This window comes from Podarcis vaucheri (genome assembly GCF_965113315.1).
Source record: "Podarcis vaucheri genome assembly, chromosome: 4".
NCBI classification, from domain to species: Eukaryota; Metazoa; Chordata; class Lepidosauria; order Squamata; family Lacertidae; genus Podarcis; species Podarcis vaucheri.
In genome coordinates this window covers 5,486,128-5,513,524 of record NC_138762.1, presented here as the reverse complement: position 1 = coordinate 5,513,524, position 27,397 = coordinate 5,486,128, and the positions used below count along the sequence as shown (strand labels likewise).

Sequence of the window (27,397 nt, the reverse complement as noted above, 5' to 3'; positions counted from 1 at the left end):
CAACAACGAGCATTGAGACCAGAGAGGAAAGAAGCTATTTGCCTTATCAAGGAACCTACCACAAGGAAACAACTTAGAGGATTCCTGGGAACAGCAGGGTTTTGTAGACTATGGATACCTGATTTCAGCAGTCTGGCCAAGCCCTTACATGAAAGCACTCGAGGTGCAGAAAAGGACCCATTCGTATGGGGACCTGAGCAGCAACAAGCCTTTTTAGTTATCAAACAACGACTTATGGAGGCCCCAGCCCTTGGACTGCCTAATTCAGAAAAACCCTTTCAGCTGTATGTACATGAACAGAATGGGATTGCAGCGGCAGTCCTGACCCAGAGATTAGGAAGTTGGAACCGTCCAGTAGCTTATTTGTCAAAACAATTGGACTCAGTAGCAAAAGGATGGCCTCCATGCCTAAGGGCAGTAGCGGCCACTGCAAGCCTTGTCAAAGAAGCTGATAAATTTACCTTCGGCCAGACGATGTACGTGAATGTACCTCATGCTGTTCTGACACTCATGGAATATAAGGGTAGTTATTGGCTAACGAACCCAAGGATGGCTAGGTACCAAGGCCTATTGTGTGAAAATCCCAGGATTCATCTACGAGTAGTGAATATGCTCAATCCAGCGACTTTGCTGCCCCTACCAGAGGTAGATGATGAAGAATCACATGATTGTCTCCAAATAATGGATGAAGTTTATTCCAGTAGACCCGATCTGAAAGATGAACCATTGAAAAATCCAGATGTTGTATATTATACTGATGGTAGCAGTTACCTGCATGAAGGTGCCAGACGAGCAGGATATGCTGTGGTCACCAATGAGGAAGTTGTGGAAGCTGAAGCTTTGCCTGCTGGCACCTCAGCACAAAAAGCTGAACTTATAGGTTTAACTAGAGCTCTGCAATTGGCAGCCGGATGTAAGGCAAACATCTATACTGATTCTAAATATGCCTTCTTAACCCTGCATGCACATGGTGCTCTATGGAAAGAAAGAGGTCTAATAGGAGCCCACGGGAAGGCCTTGAAATATGGACCTGAAGTAGAAATCCTGTTAGAAGCAGTATGGGCTCCAGAACAGATTGCTGTAATGCACTGCAAAGGTCATGGACGAGGAAGGGATCCAATAACCAGAGGAAATCATGCTGCTGACAAAGCAGCTCGAGAGGCAGCCCAAAAGCCTGTGGGAGGATTTATAGCAGCCCTCATACCAGAGGTAGTTCCAGAAGAAGTTAAACCTCACTATACCCCAGAAGAGAGGAAGTGGGCTGAACAGGAAGGAGCGGTTGTGAAGGACGGTTGGATGATCCTGCCGGACAATAGGATTTATGTACCTCATCATCTAGCAGGCACAATTGTAAGAAATTATCATGAATCTACTCACCTTGGCGGTACTGCAACCAGAGAGAGTCTCAGTCGGAAGTTGTATATTATTAATCTATCACAATTAGCAACTTGCATTTCACAGAAATGTGTTCTTTGTGCTAAAAACAATCCCAGGCAGGGACCGGTACAACCTCCTGGAATCCAACATGTGGGATATGTCCCCATGGAAAGCCTAATTGTGGACTTCACAGAGCTGGTCCCTTCTAAAGGATTCAAGTATCTCCTTGTGTTTGTGGATACTCTTACCGGATGGGTTGAAGCTTTTCCCACCCGAACTGAAAAGGCACGAGAGGTAACTAAGAGACTCCTCACTGAATTGATCCCGAGATTTGGGTTACCTAGATGCATTGGAAGTGACAATGGGCCGGCGTTCATTGATCAAGTAGTACAAGAAGTATGTCGAGTCCTACAAGTGAAATGGAGACTGCATGCAGCCTATAGGCCTCAGAGTTCAGGGAAAACTGAAAGAATGAATCGGACTCTGAAAACCCAATTGGCAAAATTAACCCAGGAAACGGGATTGGGATGGGTAGATGTGTTACCCATAACACTGTTTCGTGTTCGGTGTGCACCCACAAAAAGACTTAAGTTGTCACCTTTTGAGCTCCTGTATGGGAGACCGCCCTCCTTTGTTCAGGATATTTCAGCTGACCTTAAACAAATAGGAGACCATGTGACACAGGGACAAGTGCAATCTCTCTCCCGTGTTTTTGTTTCTCTTAACAGGTGGGCCCTCGAGCGCACGCCGTGCAGCATTGCCGAGCCGATTCATCAGTTCCAGGCTGGCGATAGCGTATGGGTGAAAGAGTGGAAACGTGATCCACTTGCACCTAAGTGGCGTGGACCTTACACCGTCTTGCTCTCTACTCCAACAGCGGTGAAGGTAGCTGAGGTGACCCCCTGGATTCATCACTCCCGTTTGAAGAAGTCCGAAGGCAGTTGGACGTGCAAAGGTGACCCCTCTAATCCTCTTAAACTGACTCTCTCCAAAAAACCCTGTATCTAGCCCTACCGGGAACGGGCTAGGTCACGGGCAACATTAGACGACCGGCCTGCTGCAGCCACAACCTGGAAGCTGGCTGACCTGCGCACGCCTGAAGCTTGAGGAGCATCAGAACCAGCGATTGTGAAAGGAAAGATTCTCTTATACAATTAATTGACTGCCCCCCCCCTTGTGGAACAATTATCAGAGATATTACTCATTGGGGATCCTCGGGATATATGTTTTGGTCTTGGTGGTTCCCCATTTCTGTCACTGGGGGAATTATATTGGGACTAATATTTATCTGCTATCACAATAAGGTAATCTTTTGTGGAAGGAATGCATATGCTAGACATCAACATGATTTTATTATTAATCCTGATCCCTTGGAAAGGGGAAGGGTCCTTGAATCTGACCAAATTGACTAAATATGGATTCCGCCATGACCACAATATGTGGGTAGGTTTAGCTGAGATGGTAGCCAATGTTGCAAATAGGACCAATTGCCTTGTTTGCTCTCTTGGGCCAGATGATTCAGAGGGAGGTATGCCCTTATTACCGATACCATTAGATGCCATTGGTATGGTAAGCGAAATACCACAACAAACAGAAATACAGAATTTCCCCGGATGGAACTCAACTAAACCAATACGAGTTATACCTGTACAAGGGGAATTCTGTGTACATAAATCATCAGATGCAGCTGATTCTATCATGATAGGCTCTTCTCATTGTCGCTATACTTGGGATAATATTAAGAATACCTGGGCACACGGTACTACCTATCGAATTCGGAATGCCTTGCCCTGTGCACCTCCTTTTATTCATGCATGGAAAGTGGTATGGAACATAACTGTGACAGAAAAAGGCAATCTAACATACTGCACTGTGAACTCTCTACCTCTTTTGCTATTTCGCCTTCTGTACTCCACGTACCAAAAACCTCAGACCCGATGGTTGTGGTGGATATGTGGAGAATGGGCATACAAGAAACTCCCCTCCAAATGGAGTGGGACTTGTTTCCTGGGATGGGTATTACCACCAATGTGGATTATGCCCACTAATTTGGCCAAGCGAACACGAAGGAACGCTGATATTTCTCATATAGCAGGAGGAAGTACCCAAAGTTGGAGCGGTACTGATGATTGGCCACCAGAGCGCATTATAGCCTATTATGATCCTGCCTCCTGGAATCCTGGTGAGCTCATACAAGGGGCACGGGATCCTATTTATAATCTAAACAGAATAATTCGATTGCAAGCAGTAGTGGAACTTGTAACCAATGCAACGGCCCAGAGTTTGAGACTTATTGCACAACAGTTGGATGAAAGTAGAGCCGCCATTTTGCAGCTGAAAATGGGAATGGATTATGTACTTGCCAAGCAGGGAGGTCTATGTGGAGTCTTGAACTTGACAGGGAATGCCTGTTGCTTTAACATTTCAGATAATGGTGAGGCAATCCGTGTGTTGGCCACAAAGATGGAGAATATAGCACATGTCCCAGTACAAACATGGGAAGGATGGGATATGGGATGGCTCACCAATTGGTTACCTAATGTCACAGGACTCAAAGGGATACTATTGTCTTGCTTGTTTTTCTTGACAGTAGTGGTAATGGTTTTATGTATGATGCCATGTATCATTTCATGTTTTAGAAGTACAATTAGCAAGATGGTTTCAAATGAAACTCTACCTCATATCATGGCCCTATACAGAGCTTTACCTCAGGAACATGATGAAGGTCAAGCTATCAAGGACACTTGGGATGAAGGTCCTTGAGCTTGAAAGGGGGGAATGAGGCATCAGGCATAAGCCTGCATTTTATTAATGTTTGATCAGGGCTTGTATATTAAAGAGAGCTTAAAGATTTTCAAAAGTTTCAAGCCAGAAGACCAGCAGTTTACAACCTTGGTAATGTTTATTCTTCTAGACAAGGGCCCCTTTGATTGATAGCAGAAAACAATTCTCAAAGTCGTAAAAGCTGAAATTACAGGACACTGACCCTACATGTTACAGAAGATAAAAAAGGCAGAGATAAACTTAATTAATAGTTGGTAAATAGTAAAATAATATCAATGTGCCTCCCAGTAAATGACCCAGATCTTCTTTCTAAGGTTAAAAGGCCAAGACCAAATGGGGAAGCATCTAGCTAGCAAGTCTTTTTGTCTAATGGGAAAAGCAGCTGGCTGAAGGAGGGGTTGTAAACTGGAGAGGCTTCTTTTGAAGCTGTTTTTTTACTGAGTTCCTTTTTACTTTACAAAGGCCTTATTCCTTTTAAAAGGCTACCTATGTTATGTATTAAATATATTGTCTTAAATGTAATTATGCAAAGGATTTAAGAAATGCTAGATTTCATATAGTTCTAAGAGTTGTATTTTGAAATTAAGTCAGCCACCAGTCTTGCCCCCCTTGCTAGACAAGAGACGCCGTCCTGAGCAGTCCTGATATATTAGTTGTCAGACATTTGTTTAGAAACCTTCAAATGAAGGAGATCTTTCAATGTTGATGTGAAACTCAAGATCCTTGACATATGTTTAAGATAAAAATTTAAGATTAACCATTTGTTTTAGAAGGCAATAGGGCAAGGAGGGCAAGAGGTGAGCTGGTAATTAAGATGCCTTGTTGAGACACATGTAAGATATATTACTACTTATTTGTCATTTATAGATGTAACAATATATAGCTCTTTGTGTTCCATATAAGGACAGGAGGATATGGGTGTATCTTTTTGTGATTGGTTCTAGCAATCAGCCAATAGGAATTTCAACCAGGCTGATTGGACAGAGGCAGCCACAGGAGGAGCAAAGGGGGCTGGATTAAGGGAATATAAGTGCTGGCCATAATGGCAGGAGGCCAGGCCAGAGCTTGGTAACCATATACCACTGTGCCTCTCATTTATTTGTCTGACAAATAAATAATTATTTTAATTTCTCTATTGCTGCGTTGAATATTTCATTCCAGCTAAGCGTTAACCACAAGCAGGGTGCTACAACTCCAGGGTTCTGTTTCCTTTGGAAGAGGTCAGTAGAGACCTCCTTGTGTCTTTAGGATATGTGATTTAACTGACACATTTATGCAACCTGAGCATAGGATGGAGGGGCTCACAGTGCTAGCACTCCCATAGGTTCCCCCTTGGTTTTCCAAATTCTAGCACAGCGCTGTGATAAGAATTTTAAGGTCTAAAGGTAAAGGGACCCCTGACCATTTAGGTCCAGTCCTGGCCGACTCTGGGGTTGCGGCGGTCATCTCGCTTTATTGGCCGAGGGAGCTGGCGTACAGCTTCCAGATCATGTGGCCAGCATGGCTAAGCCGCTTCTGGCGAACCAGAGCAGCGCACGGAAACACCGTTTACCTTCCCGCTGGAGCGGTACCTATTTATCTACTTGCACTTTGATGTGCTTTCGAACTGCTAGGTTGGCAGGAGCAGGGACCGAGCAACGGGAGCTCACCCTGTTGCGGGGATTTGAACTGCCGACCTTCTGATCGGCAAGTCCTAGGCTCTGAGGTTTAACCCACAGCGCCACCCGTGTCCCTTTAAGGTCTTAGATATGTAATAAATGTTCATAAAAGTACCAAGCAAACACATACATAAATATATAAACCACATGTCTGAAAACCCTAGAGAAAAAAACTCCTGAACAAATTGACGTCAATTATTTCCCTGCAAGGTCAAAGTGGGAAACCTGCCCATTGTCTTTTTCCTTCATGAATCCTGTCTTAAGGGCACATTTAAGATATGAATAGGGTGTGAGCCTGTGACCTGGCTCAGGAACTAAGTATTTATCATTACAGAAGACTGGCCAGGCTCCCCAGGGTATCCAATCAAGTGAGCATTAACAGGTAAACCTGTCAGACGAGATAAACAAGACACTCAGATTTCTGCTGTAGACCACCTTTTCTGTGATGTAGGTATGATGTATCTGGGAGTGGTCTTGAACTCCAGGGCGGGCAATTAAAAATGTCTATATAAGGGTGGACACACCTGGGTTATCAGTTCCTCCTCCCTCCTGCGTGTGTCACTCAGATTTCTGCTGTAGACTGTCTTTTCTGTGATATAGGTATGATGTATCTGGGGTGGGGGTGGTCTTAGGTTACACCCCTTCTGTGATATATGTATGATGTATGGAGGGGTGGTCTTGAGCTCCAGGGCAGGGAATTTAAATTGTCTATATAAGGCCTTGCGCGCCATTGTTCTGGGTTCCTCCTCCCTCCTGTGTGTGTGAGGGGAGCACCCTGTTGCAACAGATCGATAAAGATCAGGCTTACTAGCTGCTTTGCTTCTCAATATTCTCTGGTTGGCCTCTGTTATCCTCTCCTACCAATAGGGAACCTACATAAGGACTCTATATGGGCCCTTGGGTACCCCATAAGGGAAAAAAGGTAGATTTTTGTTTACAATAGTGCAAGACATCTTGTGTCCTGCAGCTTCCAGCCTTCATCATCCAGTCTTTTTCCAGCTATCCTTCTTCCATCTACCAGCCAAGTGAAGGGAAAATGCCTAACCCCCCCCCCCCGTTTCCCAGAGAGCGCCATCACTACAGTTGCAGCTCTTGAAACCAGGCACATTCTTTGAGATGCGGATGACTCCATTAAGCTGGCCAGCCAAAGCCCATCCCCTTAACAAAGGAACTGGTTTGGCAGGCTCCACTGCCTTTCCTTCTATGTTCTAACCCTTGCTGGATGCAGGATCACAGGCTTGGACGGAATCCAGGTGACCCCCACCCCCCAAAGAAAAACCCTTGTAACAATAGATCTGTAAGTGCTTAAAGTGCCACTAGATGCTTTGTCATCTAAGTATGTGACTAAACACAGACCACATGACCTTCCTTTTTCGCTTTTAACTTCCAGCCAGAGGAAGAGTTACGGAAAGCTTGCCTGCCGTTAAGTCATCTTTTGGTTTGTGCTAAGAGATTTTCCAGTTGGTTTTACAGGCATCGAGGATCCCTGGATTTATTATTTTCCTGATGGACCAAGAGCTTATGTCAGGGATAGGCAACCTAAGGCCCGGGGGCCGGATGCGGACCAGTCACCTTCTAAATCTGGCCCACGGACGGTCCGGGAATCAGCGTGTTTTTACATGAGTAGAATGTGTCCTTTTATTTAAAATGCATCTCTGGGTTATTTGTGGGGCATAGGAATTTGTGGTCTGAGGGATAGCGGACCGGCCCACGGCTGAAAAAGGTTGCTGACCCCTGGCTTATATTGTTTCTTGCAATGCTGCCACCAGTGTTGGACAATTGTACCAGGGCTATCAGCAGCCACACTTTTGTTATCAATTCTTCTTCTTTGAAGATCACTCGTAGCCAGTGGCGTAGCGTGGGGGGTGCAGGGGGGGCCGGCTGCACCGGGCGCAACATCTGGGGGTTAGGGTTAGGGGGCGCAAATCCACGGATTAGGGGGCGCAAATTACTTGCCTTGCCCCGGGTGCTGACAACCCACGCTACGCCACTGCTCGTAGCCGAGTAAGATTGTCTTTGTTATAAGAATTTTAAGGTCTTATAAATATAAAATATATATTCATAAATGTACCAAGCAAACACATACAAATATGTAAACCACATGTCTGAAACCCACAGAAAAGTACTGAAACCATTTTCTCTCTCCCAAAATGACCTCAAATATTTCTCTGGAAGGTCAAAGGAAGTGGGAAATCTCCCCATTGGCTCTGTGCTCACAAATCCTGCCTTAAGGGCACATTTAAGGTGTGAATAAGGTAAGCCAATGACCTGGATTCAGGAATTAAGTAGTTATAATAACAAAAGGGGATGCGGGTGGCGCTGTGGATTAAACCACAGAGCCTAGGACTTGCCATGACGAGGTGAGCTCCTGTTGCTCAGTCCCTGCTCTCCTGCCAACCTAGCAGTTTGAAGGCACGTCAGAGTGTGTTACCGGAAAAATCCGAGGGCTCCCTTGGACAAAAACAAAGACACCAACCAGGATAAAGGTAAAGGTAAAGGTACCCCTGCCCAAACGGGCCAGTCTTGACAGACTCTGGGGTTTGTGCGCCCATCTCACTCAAGAGGCCGGGGGCCAGCGCTGTCCGGAGACACTTCCGGGTCACGTGGCCAGCGTGACAAAGCTGCATCTGGCGAGCCAGCGCAGCACATGGAACGCCGTTTACCTTCCCGCTGGTAAGCGGTACCTATTTATCTACTTGCCCCCGGGGGTGCTTTCGAACTGCTAGGTTGGCAGGCGCTGGGACCGAGCAGCGGGAGCGCACCCCGCCGCGGGGATTCGAACCGCCGACCTTTCGATCGGCAAGCCCTAGGCGCTGAGGCTTTAACCCACAGCGCCACCCGCGTCCACCAACCAGGATAACTTGGAGCAAAACAGCAGCCTGTAGGCTTGGCCTTTATTGAACTGTTGCAACAGGGTGTTCCCCTCACTCGCAGGAGAGAGGAAAAGACCCAGAAAGATGGTGTGCAAGACCTTATAAAAACTTTTGAAATTCCCCTCCTCTAGGTCAAGCCCACCCCCAGAAACATCATGCATACATTACAGAAGGGGTTGGCATCATGCATACATTACACAAAGGAGGGGTTGAGGGAGGAGTTGTGGTGGTAACCTGAGTGTCCTGTCACCTGGCTGGTTCCTCCTTTCCCCCTGCCCATGAGTCACTTCCAGGAGACAAAGGGAGTTTGCAGTTTCCTGCCCCCCAGAGGGAAGATCTGATCATTGTCCTTTGTTTCAGTCCATGCTGAATCCACTCCCATATGCAAGTTCTTTGTGATCCTGATTGTCTTCTGTCTGGGATCATCAGGGTTGACATAGCAACTGGGCAGGGCTCCTGTGGATGTGCTGGGATGGTGAAGGGATTATGGCTGACCAGAATCAAGCCACCCCCCTTTGATAGTCCTTGTCATATGGAGTAAAATAAAAATGGAACAGTGCAAATCCGATGTATGGTTGATTTTCTATGAATTTATAACAGAAATGTGGCGTATGTAGGGTGTGAGTGTGTGTGAAGTTTGCACAAACAGAATGATTGGGGTGGGGGTTCCTGCTACAAGTGCAAGTGGATAAATAGGTCAGTGTTTTTCAACCACTGTTCCGCGGCACACTAGTGTGCCGCGAGATGTTGCCTGGTGTGCCGTGGGAAAAATTGAAAAATTCGAAAGATTAAAAAATAATAATGTCAAATTTTTGCCCACTAGGCGGGCGCCGGACTGTGTCCACCCTATTTTCCATCCGTCCTGGGTGAGGGTCAGATCGGATGGGATCGGATGAGAGCGGACAGGCGGTCCGCTCTCATCCGATTCCCCATAGAGAGCAGCGGGGCTCTGACATCTCCCTCTCCGCACACAGTGCGGAGATGGAGCTGTCATCCGCCGGCTCAGCGGGGATCAGCGGATCAATCCCCGCTGAGCAGAGAACGGTCCGCAACGTTTGATTCCAGCCAGAATATCAGCTTTGTGTTCAGCCAAACAGGCCCAGGTTGCGCACTGAATAAAGTATTTTATAATTTTTCATATTTCTGTTTACTTACTATTTCATAATAAAGTAATTATAAAATACTTTCTTTGTGTTTATTTGATTCCTATTCAAGAGAATTACTTTATATATAGTCAATATAGGCACAGAGTTAAATTTTTAAACATTTTCTAATGGTGGTGTGCCTCGTGATTTTTTTCATGAAACAAGTGTGCCTTTGCCCAAAAAAGGTTGAAAAACACTGAAATAGGTACTGCTCCGGCGGGAAGGTAAACGGCATTTCCATGCGCTGCTCTGGTTTGCCAGAAGCGGCTTAGTCATGCTGGCCACACGACCCGAAAGCTGTACGCCGGCTCCCTCGGCAATAAAGTGAGATGAGCGCCGCAACCCCAGTCGGTCACGACTGGACCTAATGGTCAGGGGTCCCTTTACCTTTACCTTTAATAACAAAAGAGTGGCCACAACCCAGATAATGCAATCAGGTAAATGGCAGACAGGAGATAAACAACACACTCAGGATTCTGCTTTAGACCGCCCTCTCTGATGTATGTATGAAGTATTAGGAGAGGTGGTCCTGAAGGAAGGTGAGGACAAGTGACCTCACCTAGGCCCGAAGTCACCCCCCACCAAAGCAAGCTCAAAGCTTCTCAAAGCTTCTCAAAGTCATTTTCTCAGCAGCTAAGCATCAGAAACATTCCACTTGCTGTAACTAAAAAGATTGCAACCAGTGGCGTAGCGTGGGGGGGTGCCAGGGGTGCCAGCCGCACCGGGCGCAACATCGGGGGGGGGGGCGCGAGTCCAGAGGGAAGGGAAAGCAATCGAGGCTTGTTTGCGGTGGGGGGTTGTCGTCTCCGTTTGGCCGGCCCCCTTCGAGGAAGCGGGAACCTCTCCAAGGCGCAGCGCACCGTCGGTGGAGGGAAAAGAGCCGCACAGCAGCAGCAGCAAAGCCGGGAGGAGGAGGAGGTGGAGGCGCTGCCTGCCGCAGGATCCGATCCGAGCCTGCTAATCGCTTGCTGGGAATTAAGCGGCTCAAAGAGGCAAAGGAAGAGGTGGAGCTGCTGGCCCGGCCGGGAGGAAGCCGGAAAGAGCAGCGCGCCTGGGCGCGGCGAGGTTGGGTAGGTGCGCCCTGGCTGGCTACCCGCCTCCTGGGCTCAGTGCCTCCATGACCCCTCCAGCGGCGATGGGAGAGATGGGGGGGGGGTCTGGAGCAGCCTCGGCTGGCCTGCTCCTGCTTCTCCCTCGCCTCCTTCCCGTTGCCGGCGCCTTGATCTCATCCGGATCAGGGACGAAACACGCCCATCCTTTGCTACTCCTTGTTGGGTCACTGCTTCATTTCTCCAGGGAGAGAGAGAGAAGAGGAGAGGTGCCGGCGATTGCCAAGCGCGCGTGACGCAAAGGGCCTGCCCACGCGCAGGCTGAGCTCCACGTGGCGGGGGCGGAGGGAGGCACTCTGCACATGCTTAGGAGGCGCTCGCCAGTGGTGTAGCGTGTGGGGGTGCAGGGGGGCCCGGCTGCACCAGGCGCAACATCTGGGGGTTAGGGTTAGGGGGCACAAATCCACGGGTTAGGGGGCGCAAATTACTTGCCTTGCCCCGGGTGCTGACAACCCACGCTACGCCACTGATTGCAACAAGGTAGAGAACAGAGCCCATTGTCTTCTCAGGCCTTTCTCAGAACCGCATTGCAACTTGCTTTCTCTCCGGGAACCATGCCAAAGCACAAGAATGAAACAACGGGAACACTCTGAAAACCCCCTCACCCCCCTTTCCTGCCAAGAGTCCACAATAGTCCCAAAACAGCTTTCTGTTCATGCTCAGAGGAACCTCAACATAGGGCAGGACTCCTGAGGGAGGAGAAAGGAGGAGGGAACTGGAAAGGGGTATATATGCTTGTGCACATGATTGTGAACTCGTGCATGCTTTTTGTGACTTATCACACTTGCTCCTTCTGCCAGTTCATGGATGGTAGAAATAAAAGCCTTTTCTCCGAAACTATGCCTTGAGTGTCTGTTGACTCCCACTTCCCTTTCCCAGGCGCAATATTTTTCCCACCCGAGGGCAAAGCCTCATAAGGCTACAGTCCTGGGATACACCCCTTCTGTGATGTATGTATGATGTTTCTGGGGGTGGTCTGGAGTTTGAGGGTGGGCAATTTACAAAGTATAAGGGCGGCCACACCTTTGTTCAGGTTCCCTCCCCCCTCCTGCGTGTGAGGGGAGCACCCTGTTGCAACAGCTTTAATAAAGATCAGGCTTACTAGCTGTTTTGCTTCTCAATATTCTCTAGTTGGTCTCTGTTATTTTCTCCTACTGATAGAGAACCTACAAAAGGACTCTATATGGGCTTTTGGGTACCCCATATGGGAAAAGGAGCAGGTCTTTTCCTCATAGCATCTTCCATGAACATGGTCTTAACAATGAGTCGTAAGTGACTATGGAGACCAATTCTGGATCCACATGTCCTTCCACAGTGGGGACATTGGTTTCCGGGTGGGAGTTGATCACGGTGTGGATTTGCCAAGCATGCCTTCCTCTTAGCACGTTTCTCCCTTGCGTCCTGAGTTCAAGTGTCTTCAAAGCCCATGACACCTTTGGTCAAGGCTGTTCTCCAACTGAAGCCCTTGCAGGCAAGTGTTTCCCAATTTTCAGTGTTTATACTACATTTTTTTAGATTTGCCTTGAATATGTGCTGTTGCCTCTGGTGAGATGACACCTGTCACAGCCCTAGATAGCAAGCTCACCATCTATTACCCCACCAAAATTCCTCCATAGAACAAAGGTGTCATGTGAATTCTGCCATGGCCAGATAGCAGCGGATATTTCTGCGTCTGAATCAGCCAAAGCAGACGGTTTTAGTTCTATCCCCCCCAAAGGGGTGTTGTTCAATGTGACAGTAATGGAGATTTTTTTCATCTAATAGGTTGAGATGGGTGTACTGTATAGCTTTTTAAGGGCACTCAAAGAATCATGGATTTTATACACTTCCTTCCTGTGGTCTCCCTCAGGAGGCGGTGGACTCTCCTTCCGTGGAGGTTTTTAAGGAGAGGCTGGGTGGCCTGCTGTCAGGGATGCTTTAGCTGAGATTCCTGCCTTGTGGGGATGGGGTGGACTAGAGGACCCCTGGGGTCCCTTCCCACTCCACGGTTATTAAGGCCCAGCATTTCCCCTCCTCTCCCTGCCCTTACTTCCATTTCTTATTCTTCCCACAGCCTGAATTGTAAGCTCCTTGGGGCATGGTCCTGCGGGACTGTGCAGAGGGTGGCGTTTCAGGAAGAAGAAGTGGAGGCTCTGGAATTACTTGACAGCGAATTTACTCCTCTTTCCTAAGGGACAAATAAGGGAAGGATGTTATTCCTCTGAAGAAGAAGTCTATTTTCCTTGTTAAGTAACAATTAAGGCCTTGACATTAATGTTTATTCTTATTACAATTCAGGCATGGACATTAATGCTTAATCCTATTTTTATTATCAATACGATTAAGGTCTTGACATTAATGTTTATTATAATTATTATTATTATTACAATTAGGGCCTTGACATTATTCAGGCCTTGACATTAATGTTTTTTAAAAAAATATTATTATTAATATTAATTATTACAGTTAGGGCCTTGACATTAATGTTTATTATTATTATTATTATTTATTACAATTAGGGTCTTGCTAGTAATGTGTATTCCTATTATTATGCCCGCCCTCAGCGAGCATGCGCACTCGCCGACGTACGATTTCTCCCTGGGAAACGCCTTTTCTCCGACTGCGCACGCGCGTCCGGAGGGGAAACAAAAAACAAACGCCCCCAAGCTCCTCCCCCTATTCCTCCTGTTCCGCATCACGTGAGCTCGCCTCCCTCCTCCCTCGCCCGGCCTTCGCCTGCCCCGGATGTTGTAGCCGCGCGGTCACGTGAAAAAACACCTCCCTCCCTCCCCCCCGTAGAGCGAGCGTCACGTGGCCGGAAGAAGGGCAGGGAGGGGAAGAAGCACGAGAGAGCGGCAGAGACAGGCGGGCAGGGGTCGCCGAAGCCGCCGCATGTGACCCGCCAGGCCAGGCCAGGCCGCTCTCCGGACGCCGCCATGGGGTGTTGCTACAGCAGCGAGAACGAGGCCTCGGACCAGGTGAGAGGGGAGGGGAGGGGAGGCCTCTCGGCTGGGCGGGCCGGCAGGCGGTTCTGAGGCTGGGGTGGTCCCTGGGCCCGGGGAGAAGGGGGGGCGGGTGGGGGGGCCTCTGAGGCCCCCCCTGACCCGCGCCCCCCATTCGAGGAGGCGCTGACACACAAGCTCCGGGACAAGGAGAACTTGGGAACCCTTTACCCCAGGTATTTGAAGACGCAACAGAGCGAACTGGACTCCTTGGCTGGCTTGGAATAAACAGTCACACACTTTTTATTGATAATAATCAGCTAAATAGTTTGAGGATCTGTACAACTGCATAACATGCAGGAAACAGCATTCTTTGAGAAATCAAAGACTGGAACTGAGGGAAGTCGGGGATGGGTGGGTGGGGGGAGGGAGGAAAAATGGGGGGGGAAATAAGGATGATATGTTTTTGGATAATATGTTTTGCTTTAATTTTGAATAAAAAAAGAGGAGGCGCTTCCCTCCCGGGCCTGGTGCGCGTGGAGACCCCATGGGTCGAGATCCCTTTGCCCTCCCCCTGGCGATGGGCATGGCCCTTCAGGTGGTGCGCATGTGATCAATTATGCGGGGTGGGGCTTAGACCTGCCCCCCCCCAGTATAGTGTCCGAGTTGTCACCCCTGGGGGAGACCCCCTGCCGTGTGTGCGCCTCGGGGTGGGGGGCTGGAGAGCATGTGCCCAGAAATCCATTGCTGGGGAGCAAGAAGGAAGCCGAGGATATTGGGCTTGGGGAGGCGTGGGAAGGAATCGCCCTCCGCTTCCCCGCCTACACTACTGGCCTCCGTCTTTCGCACCCTGCGAGTCTTCCTCCATCTCCTTTGTCACTGTGGTTTCTCCGCCTGTTGCTCTTCCCTGCATCCTGTTCTGTGCTTGTCATTTGTGACACTTTGTTCCTTCACATTGTCATGCCTTAGTGAGAAGAGGAGATGTGCAGCTTGCAGGCAAAGCTCTCTCTTGTCTGCTTCAGTCTCCTGATCTCACACAGCACGGTCTGTGGTCCTATATGCCCCTAGTACCTGTTGATCCAGAGTTTAAGAAATTTATCTTTGGGGGGGAAACACGCCACCACTGTTCAGTTATCATTGCCTTTCTTGGTTTCTGGCAAAGCCTCCAATTGGGTCCCCTCCCACATTGCAGGTGAGGCAACCGGCAGCCCAGATGGGTGTGGCCGGAGGGGAGCCTGTTCTGCTGCTTTCTAGCTTGCCTCTCTGGTGTGGTGTGTTTTGGCTCCTGCAGCATGTGAAGCAACAGGGTACCTCTTTGAGCCCCAGTGTTCAGCCTTCCCCTTTGCCTAAAGCACAACTTCCCAAATTCAAGTCATATGACTTCCCTGTAATGAAATGCAAGATCTGTTACATTCTCACTGCTCTCAAATGGGCAGGCTTGGTAAATAAGGCAGGGAAAGGGAGCCCAGGCAGGTCTAGGAAAATACAGTGGTACCTCAGGTTACATATGCTTCAGGTTGCAGACTCTGCTAACCCAGAAATAGTGCTTCAGGTTAAGAACTTTGCTTCAGGATGAGAACAGAAATTGTGCTCTGGTGGCGCAGCGGCAGCAGAATGCCCCATTAGCTAAAGTGATACTTCAGGTTAAGAACAGTTTCAGGTTAAGTATGGACCTCCGGAATGAATTAAGTACATAACCTGAGGTACCACTGTATTTTGCATTCCAAGCAGCCAAGGTGGAGTTGTGAGGAGAAGCCCTGGCCATGAAGCGGCGTTGGAAATTACTCTGATGTGTTTTACCTGAATGTCAGTTCATCCTGTGCTGTGCAGCCTGAATGAAACAAAACTCTGGTTGCCTGGAGGCTCTTTGCAGGTGCCCTTGTTAGTGGCTGGCATATAACACGTTGTATAAGGCTAGAATAATAACCATAATCAGTAAGCAGAATTACTAGTATAAAACAGCTCATGTATTGCTAGGCACCCTGGCTTGATTTGTTTTTGGGGGTTTTCTAAGCATAGGAGAGAATCCACTTTCCATTTGTAGTAGATTGTGCACAGAACTTGCTTCTCACATGACCAAGATAGAGAGGTCTTCAGAAATATCCTCTTCCCTTCAGATCTGAGGTTTCATCTTTGTTGCTCATGCCTTGGCCAGGTTGTGTGTAGTTGGGGGGGGGGAGTGCAGAAATGCCTTGGCCTGAACTCTCAGATCTCTGTTACTTGGCAAGCCCAGACAGATCAGCTGTTCTGGGCTGTCAGCCTGCTCACTTTCTATCTCTCCTGCTGCTATTCTTGGTGGCCTCTATCGCTGTCATCTTGAAGGGCACCTGTGAAACTGTCACCGGAGCCATCAAGGGTGGGGGAATACTCTGTGTGAGTGAGAGAGAGAGATTGCGATTATCCAAGCATTTGTACTAACCTTTCAACCAACTAGCATTGCTAGCCTCCTAACAACATTGTTTATTTTTTCATTTAAAATACCTTTATGCTGCCTTCAAGGTTGCACCCACAGTACAACAATAGTTAGAAGTGGGATACTTCTTCTCTTTGTTTACTTTCTCTGCCGATCTTATCACAGTGAAGGGAAGAGTGGATCATGTCAGCCCTTTCCTGGAATCATTGTGTTTACCTCTGGCACACTGGCACGTCAGTTTCCATTGGCCCTTACTGTTTAATGCTCTCCGTGTTTGTGTGTTATGGGTGGAGCATGCACAGCCTGAAAGGGAGAAGGGGACCCTTCAGCCACCCAGGCTCGTTTCTCCAGAGGTGACTTTTTACTTTGGCCACTGGTCTGACATTATTATTATTATTATTATTATTATTATTATTATTATTATTTATATATGTCTCAGGACAATTCACAGAATAAAATCATAATATAAAGCCACAAAATACATAATCAAAATACAAACAACAACCCATTAAGCCTGCCAACCCCCAACATTTTAAAAGGGCATAGGATGCCAATCAAATCAACCAAAGGCCTGGTTAAAAAAGAATGCTTTTGCCTGGTGCTTAAAGGCACCAGGCGAACTTCCCTGGGGAGAGCATTGCACAGACGGGGAGCCACTGCAAAGAAGGCTCCGTTCTCGTGTTGCCACCTTCCAGACCTCTCGAGGAGCAGGCACATGAACAAGGGCCTTGATACAAGGCATCTTCCTCTGGTAAAATGACAGGTGACAAAATAGCTCCTTAGATACCATTTTCAGGTGTGGGCACCAGCGTGGTTCCCTTTGGGAGGCATGAAGATTTGGGAGTCAGGGAGAACAGCAGGGAACCCTCTTGATGCTGGGAATTATGCATGTTTTTGCATTAAAATAACTGAAGTGAAAATGTATCGCTTTGTCCATCCTTCATCCCTTCTGGCAAGACAAAAAGTTATCCTGTGATTTCACTTCTTAGCCTTGCGGCCGAGAAAGAAAACAGAACTTCTCGAAACAGATATTCCTCATATGTTCTCCAGCCCTCTTTGGTTCAAACTCTGAAAGAAAGAACAGAAAGTTCTCTTGTGTAGATTCTGTGTAGCTTCCTTTTACTTTTGCCTTTCCAGCCTGTGTGGGGCTCACAAGGCGCTTCTTAAATCACGAAGGAACTTGGCGCTGCGGAGGGTCCTGTTGCACTTCAAGATTTTGTTCGACTGTTGCAGGGCACTCCTGGAAGTCACACTTGGCGTGGGTCCTGCAAGGCTGCCTTGGTTTTGTTTAGGACTAGCACAGCCGTCTGCCCTGGTGGTCGCACTTTGTGGGACTCCTTTCCCACTTTGACACGGCTGAGTCCCATATAGGCTTCATGGGCACTGGGGAGCAGTTAAGACTTTTGAGGGAGCTCTTGTCAGGCGTTGCCATGTGAACAGAGAGCCCTTTGCTTGGGATGTGCCAGAAGGACCAGAAGCACTCAGCAGCAGCAGCCGGGAAGGTGACTCAGAGGTTCTGGTGGAATCCCTTTCGCAGGCAGGAAGAGCATTTGCCCATTGCACAACAGGCGTGGATGTCTCTGAGGCCTGGAGTGGGAACTCTGCAAGCATCAGCTAGAGGGGGGAAATTGTTTTCCTTCTGTAGTCTTGCTCGGATACTATTGCATGGTTGGTGCAGCCAAGTGGGCTCTGTTGTCAGGCAAGAGGAGGGGGGACCATGCCCTCAGTATTAGGTTTGTCTACCTACGTGCTCAGGCTCTGTATCCCAGATATGTACAGATCTTTCTTTCCCTCTGCTTCCTATCAAATGCAGAGATGTGACTGAGGGTTGAGTAAGCTTGTGCCGGACCACTCAGGCTCCCCATGCCCATACAGTGCCCATAAGAGGTTGGGCCACAGCAGTGCTATTTTTCTAGAAAAAGAGGCACCATAACTCACCAAGGCACTGTGGAGCCTAGGGCTTGCCGATCAGAAGGTCGGCTGTTCGAATCCCTGCGACAGGGTGAACTCTCGCTGTTCGGTCCCAGCTCCTGCCCACCTAGCAGTTCGAAAGCACGTCAAAGTGCAAGTAGATAAATAGGTACCACTCCGGTGGGAAGGTAAACGGCGTTTCCGTGCGCTGCTCTGGTTCGCCAGAAGCGGTTTAGTCCTGCTGGCCACATGACCCAGAAGCTGTCTGCGGACAAATGCTGGCTCCCTTGGCCAGTAAAGCGAGATGAGTGCCGCAACCCCAGAGCTGTCTCAGGGGTCCCTTTACCGTTACCTTTTAACTCACCAAGAACGGCAAGGGCACCCACCTGAGAGGGAACGGAACTGAGTTGTGGTGAGTTCTGTCTGAAATAAAAGCCCTGGGCCAGGGCGCCCCCGAGGAGTTTGCCCAGAGGGATGGGACTGCCTTTTCTGGGGCTGGGGACAAAGATTGGTTGCTCTTCCTCACACCGTTGCAGATAGCAAGCCAGGCAGCTGAAGTTGGCTGCGATCAGAAGGGAACAAGGCCTGTTTCCAAGCAGTGGTAGTGGGAGCAGCACCTTGGAGGGGTCGGGTTTCAGGAGCTGCAGGGAACTGCCTTGCCAGAGTTTGTGCTCTGAGCATTCCTGAGAGAGGCCCGGTGGGTCTGTCTGGCTGTATGAATGAGAGGTGAGCACTTGCTGGAAGCCAGGCGTGGAAGCCGAGAGCCCCTTTGGAGTGATTTGGGACTTGCCCAGGGGGGGTGAAAGCCAAGGAGCCCCCTGGAAATAGGGGTGAGGGGGAGAGGGAGCCCGAGTTGAGGAAGGCAAGAGAAGCGGGGCATGTCTGCCAGCATCTGGAGGGGACACCAGCTTGGAGAAAAGGTGACATGGTACTTTGGCCTCCTTTTCCAGAAGGATACTCAGAAATGTGGTCCCCTCTCAAAGGGTTGCTACCCAGTCAGGGCCAAAGGTGACCTGTGCATGTTGGGCTATTTGTGAGCAGGAGGAACTTGTTATGTTAAGCTGAGTTGATTTAATATTTGTATCCTGCTTTTCCAGCAACCTATGTCGAGCAAAAAGTGCCTCACAGTGATTGCAGTGGCATTAAAAAACAACACACATTGCTATCATTTTAATACCAAACACCGTAGTGTATAAGACAAACAACAGATTCAAACAACAAATTCAAATGAAAACAATACGATACAATTCAGTAAAGTCATAGTATTGCCAGAATCCTTCATGATCACACGGACTCTTGCTCCAGAACAACAAAAAACAGATTAGCTGTTTGTTGTCCAACGCACTGCTTTTCAGCACTGCAATGGGTGGAAGCCGCATTTGCTGTGCATTCACTGTAGGCATTTACATGGAACTATGCAGTTAAAAACTCTTTGGGGTGGGCAAGGGGTGTCCAGGGCAATACCAGCGGGGAGAAGCTCAGGAAACCAGCCACTAGTTGCTTCTCAGCCCAGAATTCTGTCGCTTTTCCAGCTGAATCAGTGCAGGCAAGGGAGAGGATCTGCAGCCAAGGTGGATTTGATTAAAATCACGATTTAAATCACTAGTCAGTAAGACTAGATTTACCGTATTTTTTGCTCTATAACACGCTCCCAACCATAACACGCACATAGTTTTTAGAGGAGGAAAACAAGGAAAAAAAATATTCTAAACGAAACAGTGGATGTATGATTTTTGTGGTTCATGCTGTGGCCACAGACATGTGATCTGACGGTGAGTTTGGGGTAGCCCAATGCAAAAATCCTGAGGATCCATGTGGATCTGTGCTTTGTAACCACGTTTTTGCACCACTGCGGCCCCAGGCAACAGTGGGTGCGTGATTTTTTTGGTGCAAGCTGTAGCCATGGACATGCTATGTGATCTGATGGTGAATTTGGGGTGACCCAGTGCAAAAATCCTGAGGATCCATGTGGATCCGTGCTTTGTAACCATGTTTTAAGTGGGGAGGGAAGGAAAAGCACTCAAGGGACAAGGGACAAGCGTGGGGTGGGTGGAGAAGGATGCTGTTAATATAAGGGGTATAAGAGGAGAAGGCTCTTATAAGAGGAGTGGGGAGGAGAGAGAGACAGAGCCTGCTTGCGAAAAACTTTGCTGGTATTTAGCGAGTGGGGAGGAGAGAGAGACAGAGAGCCTGCTTGAAAAATCTTTGCTGTTATTTAGCGAGTGGGGAGGAGAGAGAGACAGAGAGCCTGCTTGAAAAATCTTTGCTGTTATTTAGCGAGTGGGGAGGAGAGAGGGACAGAGAGCCTGCTTGCTTTAAAGGAGCCAACCGGGCAGGAGCTGCTTACACTTGTGTAAGCGGCTCCTCTCCTCTCCTCTCCCGCTTTGCTCCTTTAAAGCAAGCAGGCTCTCTGTCCCTCTCTCCTCCCCACTCAGCGGCTCTTCTCCCGCTTTGCTGTTTCAAAGCGAGCCACAGAGGAGGGAAGAAAGGGGAACCATGGACCCTCTGTTCACGACTGCAGCAGATCCCCCCAGCCATCCGTAGGCATTCCCTCCATAACACGCACAGACATTTCCCCTTACTTTCTAGGAGGAAAAAAGTGAGTGTTATGGTGCAAAAAATACGGTAAATCATTTTTTTACAGATGCTTTCTTGCTGGTATAATCTTAATATTTAGAACTGGGAAGAAGGGCCTGGAACCAGTGAACTCTTATTAGTTGACTGGCAAGTACTTCAAGGTCTCGCACCACCCCCCCCCCTTTGGATTTGCTTCTACATTCAGGTGCCTATTCTGTACAGTTAAGTGTTAGTGCAGTGGTTGGAACCCAGTGGGATTGGGAAGAGGTTGCCAGCCCTGAAGTGCCTTCAGCCCTTGCCTCAAGTCTGAATTGCACAGGCATGCAATTGACTTGCACAATGATTACACAAAGATCCCAAGACTTGTGGAGTATTCTGCTCACATGGTTGCACTTTCATTTTTACTGCTTCACACTTAGCTACTTGTGCATGTCCCTGACTCATTTCTCATCTGCCCACTGCCACCCCTCTGACAAGCGGCCTCTGCTCCTGGGGAAGGAGCACTGAATTCGGCGAAGGGAGAGAGGAAGACCTAAGAATGGAAGTCAGAAGCACATTCTGTGTTCAGAGGAGCTGCTGGGCTGCCTGGCTCTCTCAGCTAGCAGCTCCTATAGATCAGCTGTCCCAAGTAGGGGGACAGGGACCTGTTGGGGGATTTGTCAGGCAAGATGATGTTCTAGGCAGTTTGCAATGTGGTCTGGCTCCAGCAGCAGGCTCTCTGTGTGCTGAGAGGAGGGGTGCATACCCTCTTCCATTGGGCATTTGTCGTCGTCCCCCACCCGAAATGTCTGAACCAGGGTTGAGCATTGAGCCATTCTAACTCCTGTGTTCTAACTCCTGTGTGCACGCAATCTGCAGCAAGTGAACACCGGATTGGGGACCCTTCCCTTGCCCGCCATTGGCTGCTGGGTCCTCTGCAAATTCTGACCGCTGTCTTTCTTTTCCTCCTTGCTTTCCCCACCTTAGGGCGATGAGTCTAAGCCCCTGCTGCCCACTCCCTCCAGCCCACCCAAGCCCTTAAATGGAGCTGAGCACAACTGCCACAACCTGCCTTCAGCCCGGACGGACGAGCAGGCTCTGCTGTCATCGATCCTCGCCAAGACAGCCATGTGAGTTGAGCGCGTTCTTCTTCAGCGAGGAGGTGAAAAGTCAAACGGGATTCATAAAAACATAGAATTGCAGAGTTGGAAAGAAACCAAAGGGCCATTTAGGCCAACCCCCCCCCTGCAATCCGGTAACAGAACGACTAGGACCAAAACAGGCTGTGCTGTACCAAAAGCAGCCTTCCCCATCCAGGTGACGTTTTTTGACTACAGTTCCCATCAGCCCCAGGTTCCTACGTGGTGCTGGGGATGCTGGGAGTTGTAGTTCAAAACGTCTGGGCAGCTCCAGTTTTGCAAGAGTTGGCTTCGCATATCTGGCGGAGGAGCCTCCTGAACCACTTTTTGCAGAACTCTGAGGGTGGGAAGGACCTTGCGTGCTCAGAGGACCAAGGATTGGGAGGCAAGCAGTGGGGAAAGGGCTGTGCCCCTGGCCTGGCCTGCCTGTGGTCTTCCAGTAGGGCACCGGCTATGCTGGTCTCACACATTCTAAGGGAAGTCTCCAAGGAAGGGAGGACCCTGTGACCCCTCAGATAGTTTGGGTTAATTTCTCCTTCAGGGAGCGGGTCTTCCCAAGGCTGGGCAACTAAGATTCTGAGCCAGCGACAGCTAAAGTTTGCAACACCCGAAAAATCAGAGTAAAAAGTACAGTGCAGAAGCTGCCTATCCGTGCTTGGCATGCTGGTGGAGGGTCCATTCTCAGGTCTCCGTCGGCTGCTGAGAGGGTGGGTATGCGCAGGATATTTGCTTTTATTAAATTTATACCCCACCTGTCAGGGGGCTGCCATCGGAACAGGGGAGGGAGCCAGGTGGATACAGAGGGCCTCAGGTGCTTCTGAGGAGCAGTGCCTCGCTGAGCGGTGGGGAAAGCCACGCCTCCAGTGGAGCAGAGGGGGAAGGGGGGGAGCCAAGCGAGGGGAGGGCTCAAGGATGCTACTGAAAGCCCAAGCACATAACCTAGCCCGGCTGACCAGGAGGCAGCCATGCCGCTTCCGTTGCCCAGCTTACACAGAAGGGTGAAACGTAAGGGGGGGAGGCAGAGAATTGGGGTGTCTAAGTTTTTATGTTGGGGGGGGCAGAAGGGGCCACTCTCGGAATCTGCAAGTGACTAAGACGGAGATGAACTTTGTAGATCTGCACTGTAAATAGTTTTGCAAAATAAAGCCTGTAAAAGACAGGTTGGAGTCCTGACTGGTTACTCACGAGCAACCACCAACAGCATCTGACACCGCCCTTCCTCTCAAGGGTGGCAAGCACATCAACAATAAAACAAGTTAAAAGGTCTTTAAAAAACAATTCAAAGGAAAAGAGAGGGGGGAAAAACAATTGGGCATGGTTAGGTATAAGATAAGGAGATTAGAGAGAGAAATTTACAAAAGAGGCAATACGGCAGTATTCCAAGGTCAGACGTATAAACAGCGGGTCAAAAACCTTTATAACCGAAACCAGTGTTGGATGAATTGGCGTTTGGGTGGGATTTGCCACACACGAGACGATCGTTAAATGAGCTATTAAAAAAACCCACCAGGCCAGCTGCAGAGTCCAGCACATCCACTTCCCCTCTGAGAACCTGCAGCGGGTGGGTCAGGGTCTCTGATCTCTGCCCTGGCTTTCTTGCAGCAACATCATTGACGTTTCGGCCGCAGATCAGCAAGGCATGGAGCAGCACGAGTACATGGATAGAGCCAGGCAGTACAGGTAGGTTCCCCCCCCCGCCCCCGGCGAGGCCAGAGCAACTCTGTCCTGCTTCTGTCCCGGAAATTCCTCCCCGCCCCATCTTCTCCTCACCTGATTCTTTGCCCTTCACCTGCCAATTGTAGGGACTCTAAACTTAAGAGGTGGGCTGCTAAACACACGAATTAAGTACCAGACAATTGAGAATTGCTCTGCTGTGGGACTCCATACTGGTCTGGGACCGAGATGCTTCACAGGCCTGGCCCGGCTTCACCTAGAAGTGGAAATAATGTTCTCCCTTTAGAGCCAGGGGTGGGCAGATCAGAGTTTATGGATTTGCTTTGGGTTGCTGAACTGATCCACTCCTGGCTATCCCACTGTTTATTTGTTTCAGCTGGATAATTTAGTGGGGGGTGGGGTGGCTGTTCTTTTAGGAGCCAGAAGTGTCTGCTGGAAAACACCCAGATCCATAGCTGTCAACTTTTCCCTTTTCTTGCAAGGAATCCTATTTGGAATAAGGGAATTTCCCTTAAAAACAGGGAAACGTTGGCAGCTATGCCCAGATGGGCCTTAGGGCAGCAGTTCCCAAACTCCCCACCCTGGACCGCTGAAAAATTCTGAGCATCTCGGTGATCTTTTCTTTATTTTTACCTTTTATAACAATTGCAATACACTGTACTAGATATTGTAGGGCTGTATTTTTACAAACATCAAATGACCTGGACCACAAGTGGTCCACAGACCCCGTCGTCGTCCCACACCTTAGAGCAAAGCCTAGATGCCCACTTCCTACTTCTTGCTCCCTCCTGGTCAGTCTCTCTCGCTCTCTCTGACACACTCACTTCCTTTTCTTCTCCTTCCTTTCCTTCCAGCACCAGGCTGGCCATGTTGAGCAGCAACCTGATGCAGTGGAAGAAGCTCTCGACGCTCCCATCGCTCACCACGCAGCCCCATCAAGTGCTTGCCAGTGACCCTGTTCCCTTCGCAGACTTGCAGCAGGTGGGTACTCTCCCCCCAGGGCCACGAGGCTCTGACGCCCACTGACGCCGTCCCCCTGAAGCACGGCTGGAGAACACCTGTGGCCCTGCAGGTGGTGGGGTTGGACCACGACTGTGTCGTCCTGAAAGAGAACTTGCGTGGCATAGTGGGTAGAGTGTCAGGCTAGGTCAGACTTGGAAGACTACCCTCCATGGGCAACCTTTGGGGCATCAGCTGAACCTCCCTCGCAGGGTTGTTGTGGGGGGGACTCTGAATTCCAGCCCTGCTTTGGCTCTTGAAGCTGGCAGAGTAAGCTGGCCATGTGCACCATCAATGCTCAGCTGCACGTCTGGGCCACGCCAAGTACTTCAGTATCTAATCAATAGATTAGATCCTCTTTTTAAAAAGGGAGCTGGCCAGAGTCTCTCTGTGGTTATCAGCAGCTGCTGCCATGGTGCCTCTCAGGACTGGTTGTTGAGAAGCAGCCATGGAAGAGGCTTTTGGCTGCCTTTCCCTGCTTTTGTGGGACGCTGGATGCGCCCAGGAGGACCACTGGGCTGGATGAATCTGCAGGTGGATCCAGGTCCACTTTCTCGCCCCAGATCGACGTGTCCTGCCCGATTATGTACGCTGCTTCAGAACGTTTTCTGATTAAGCAGTCTCTACAGTTTTTGTGGGACGCAGGTGGCGCTGTGGGTTAAACCACAGAGCCTAGGACTTGCCGATCAGAAGGTTGGTGGTTCGAATCCCTGCAACGGGGTGAGCTCCCATTGCTCAGTCCCTGCTCCTGCCAACCTAGCAGTTCTAAAGTACGTCAAAGTGCAAGTAGATAAGTAGGTACTGCTCTGGCAGGAAGGTAAACAGCGTTTCCGTGCGCCGCTCTGGTTTCACCAGAAGCAGCTTAGTCATTCTGGCCACATGACCCGGAATCTGTCTGTGGACAAATGTCGGCTCCCTTGGCTAGTAAAGCGAGATGAGGGCCGCAACCCCAGAGTTGTTCGTGACTGGACTTAAGTGTCAGGGGTCCCTTTACCTTTACAGTTTTTGTATTTACTTATTTTTTTATATTTGCATACCGCCCTATACCCATAGATCTCAGGGCAGATCACAATGTAAAATAACAATATAAACAGCACAAGATGTGTAAGAAAAATATGAAAAAAAAACAGAAAAACCTGGGCCCTACCTCCCCGTTTTACCTTTCTGCCGCTCTGCGTGTTCACAAAGCACTTTGGGTGGGTGGAATCGGCCCCATGGAAGCCGCAAGGGGTGGGGTAAATGTCGCATGACCACGGTGTGATGAGACATCGTCCTCCCTAAAAAAAAGAAGGCATTGGGGGCAGGCAAGGCCGGGCCTTCCAGGAGGCAGAGGGAAGCAGCTGCCTCGGGCGGCAAATTCCACAGGGCCAAAAACGGCCAGGAACGTGAGCTTGTGTGGTCTGCCCAGAAAGTCTGCTGCCGTGGGGTGCTATGGGGGACTGTTGCATCCCCAGCTCTGAAGAGTCGAACTTTCCCCAGAATTTTTGCATTTGGGCAGCAAACAGGCTGCTCCTGGCGGCAGAGGCATTGCGTCCTCACCTGTGGTCTTGCGCGCCAGCAATATCCAGTTCAGCCTTCGCCACGCAGGGGACCACGGGATGTTTTGGCCTCCGTGTGCTCGTTGGGGCTGATGGGTGTTCGGATTCCGAAACATCTAGAGGTCCCCGTTTTGGCAAAAGCTGAATCACTGGCGCTTTTGAGTTTCCATACGGGCCTTGTCTAAAACTGAAAAAGGCTTGGTTCGCCCCCCACCGAACCCAGAGTTCAAATCTTGCCCCCTAGAATATGCTGGTTTTTGGGTGACGTGAATCTTCTCCTGGAGTGCCCTGTATACGGCTCACCCCTCTCTTCTCCCCGTCTCCCCCCAGGTCTCCCGGATAGCTGCGTACGCCTTCAGTGCTCTCTCCCAGATCCGAGTGGATGCGAAAGAAGAACTGGTTGTACAGTTTGGGATCCCCTGATGCCGATCCCGCAGACGTCTGTAACTTCTTGTTTTTTAACAACCTCCCACTTTTCCTTTCCTCTCCTTCGCCACGGTCGGCTTTTCACTGCAGTGGGACTTGTACGGATCAGCGATACACTGAACCTCCTGCCACTTGCGCCCCAGAGACAGTCGCCTCCGCCAGCTGCCAGCTCCCCGGGGCTGGTCGGAGCCACGTTTCTTCCCCCTCCCGTGTGTGTCTTTTTTGGGGGGGGCATATTGGTGTCAGCCCGTACATGAATTGGTTTGAGGAGGGGGCCAGGCCCTGAACACTGCATGCTAAGCCCAGCTCCTAAAGAGGTGAGCACCGCACTATTGGTTATCGAGGGGACGGGATCCTGAGGCCCACTGATGGCGAGGGGAGGGCAGCTGTGCTCGCTTTCATTATTTACCTTTCCCCCCCCCTAATAAGGCTCTGAAATTGAGCCTCCGGGGTTAGGGGGCTGAGATGCGTTGCAGCTGCTGCCTGCCCCTTCCCACTTGAGGTTCAACCTGTATTACTTTCCCATTGCTGCCCGCAGAACGCTGGGCCTTCTTTTTAGGATTTGGGGGGGAACCAACGAAGGGTGCGTTGGGTTGTCTTCTTCTTCCTAATGGGAAGGAGGGGAGGGAAGAAGCCAAAGAGCAGCTTGCGGGGGGTGGGGAGCGGGATACACCCTGCAGCTCCTCTTTTTTTGGTGTCTCACCCATCACCACCCTCTTTTTAAGTGGCTCAACTGTCGTTTCGTTTTAATTTGTTGGTTTCCTTTTTTTTGCTAAAGTAGATAAAATATAAATACGTTCATCATCCACGCAAAAGGCTCCTGGTTGTTTTGTCGCGTGACTCGGTCAGGGAAGACGAGGAAGAGGGGACTTGA

At 49.5% G+C, this 27,397-nt stretch overlaps 2 protein-coding genes across 2 annotated transcripts in view; one reads left to right on the top strand and one right to left on the bottom strand.

Moving 5' to 3' along the window:
• Window positions 1-13,016, bottom strand: part of LOC309530540 (secreted frizzled-related protein 2-like) — a 31,736-nt gene extending 18,720 nt beyond the window's left edge. The window contains exon 1 of the mRNA XM_082219572.1: window positions 12,976-13,016. The gene's annotated coding sequence lies outside the window, so the exon portion shown is untranslated. The remainder of the gene's footprint in view (window positions 1-12,975) is intronic.
• Window positions 13,017-13,748: 732 nt separating this feature from the next.
• On the top strand, window positions 13,749-27,338 carry LAMTOR1 (late endosomal/lysosomal adaptor, MAPK and MTOR activator 1). The gene is made up of 5 exons (XM_082220940.1): window positions 13,749-13,903; window positions 21,735-21,877; window positions 23,489-23,566; window positions 24,415-24,541; window positions 26,428-27,338. Exons 1-5 carry the CDS (start codon window positions 13,862-13,864, stop codon window positions 26,518-26,520), a joined length of 483 nt encoding a protein of 160 aa, XP_082077066.1. The 5' UTR covers window positions 13,749-13,861; the 3' UTR covers window positions 26,521-27,338.
• The last annotated feature ends 59 nt before the right edge of the window (window positions 27,339-27,397 follow it).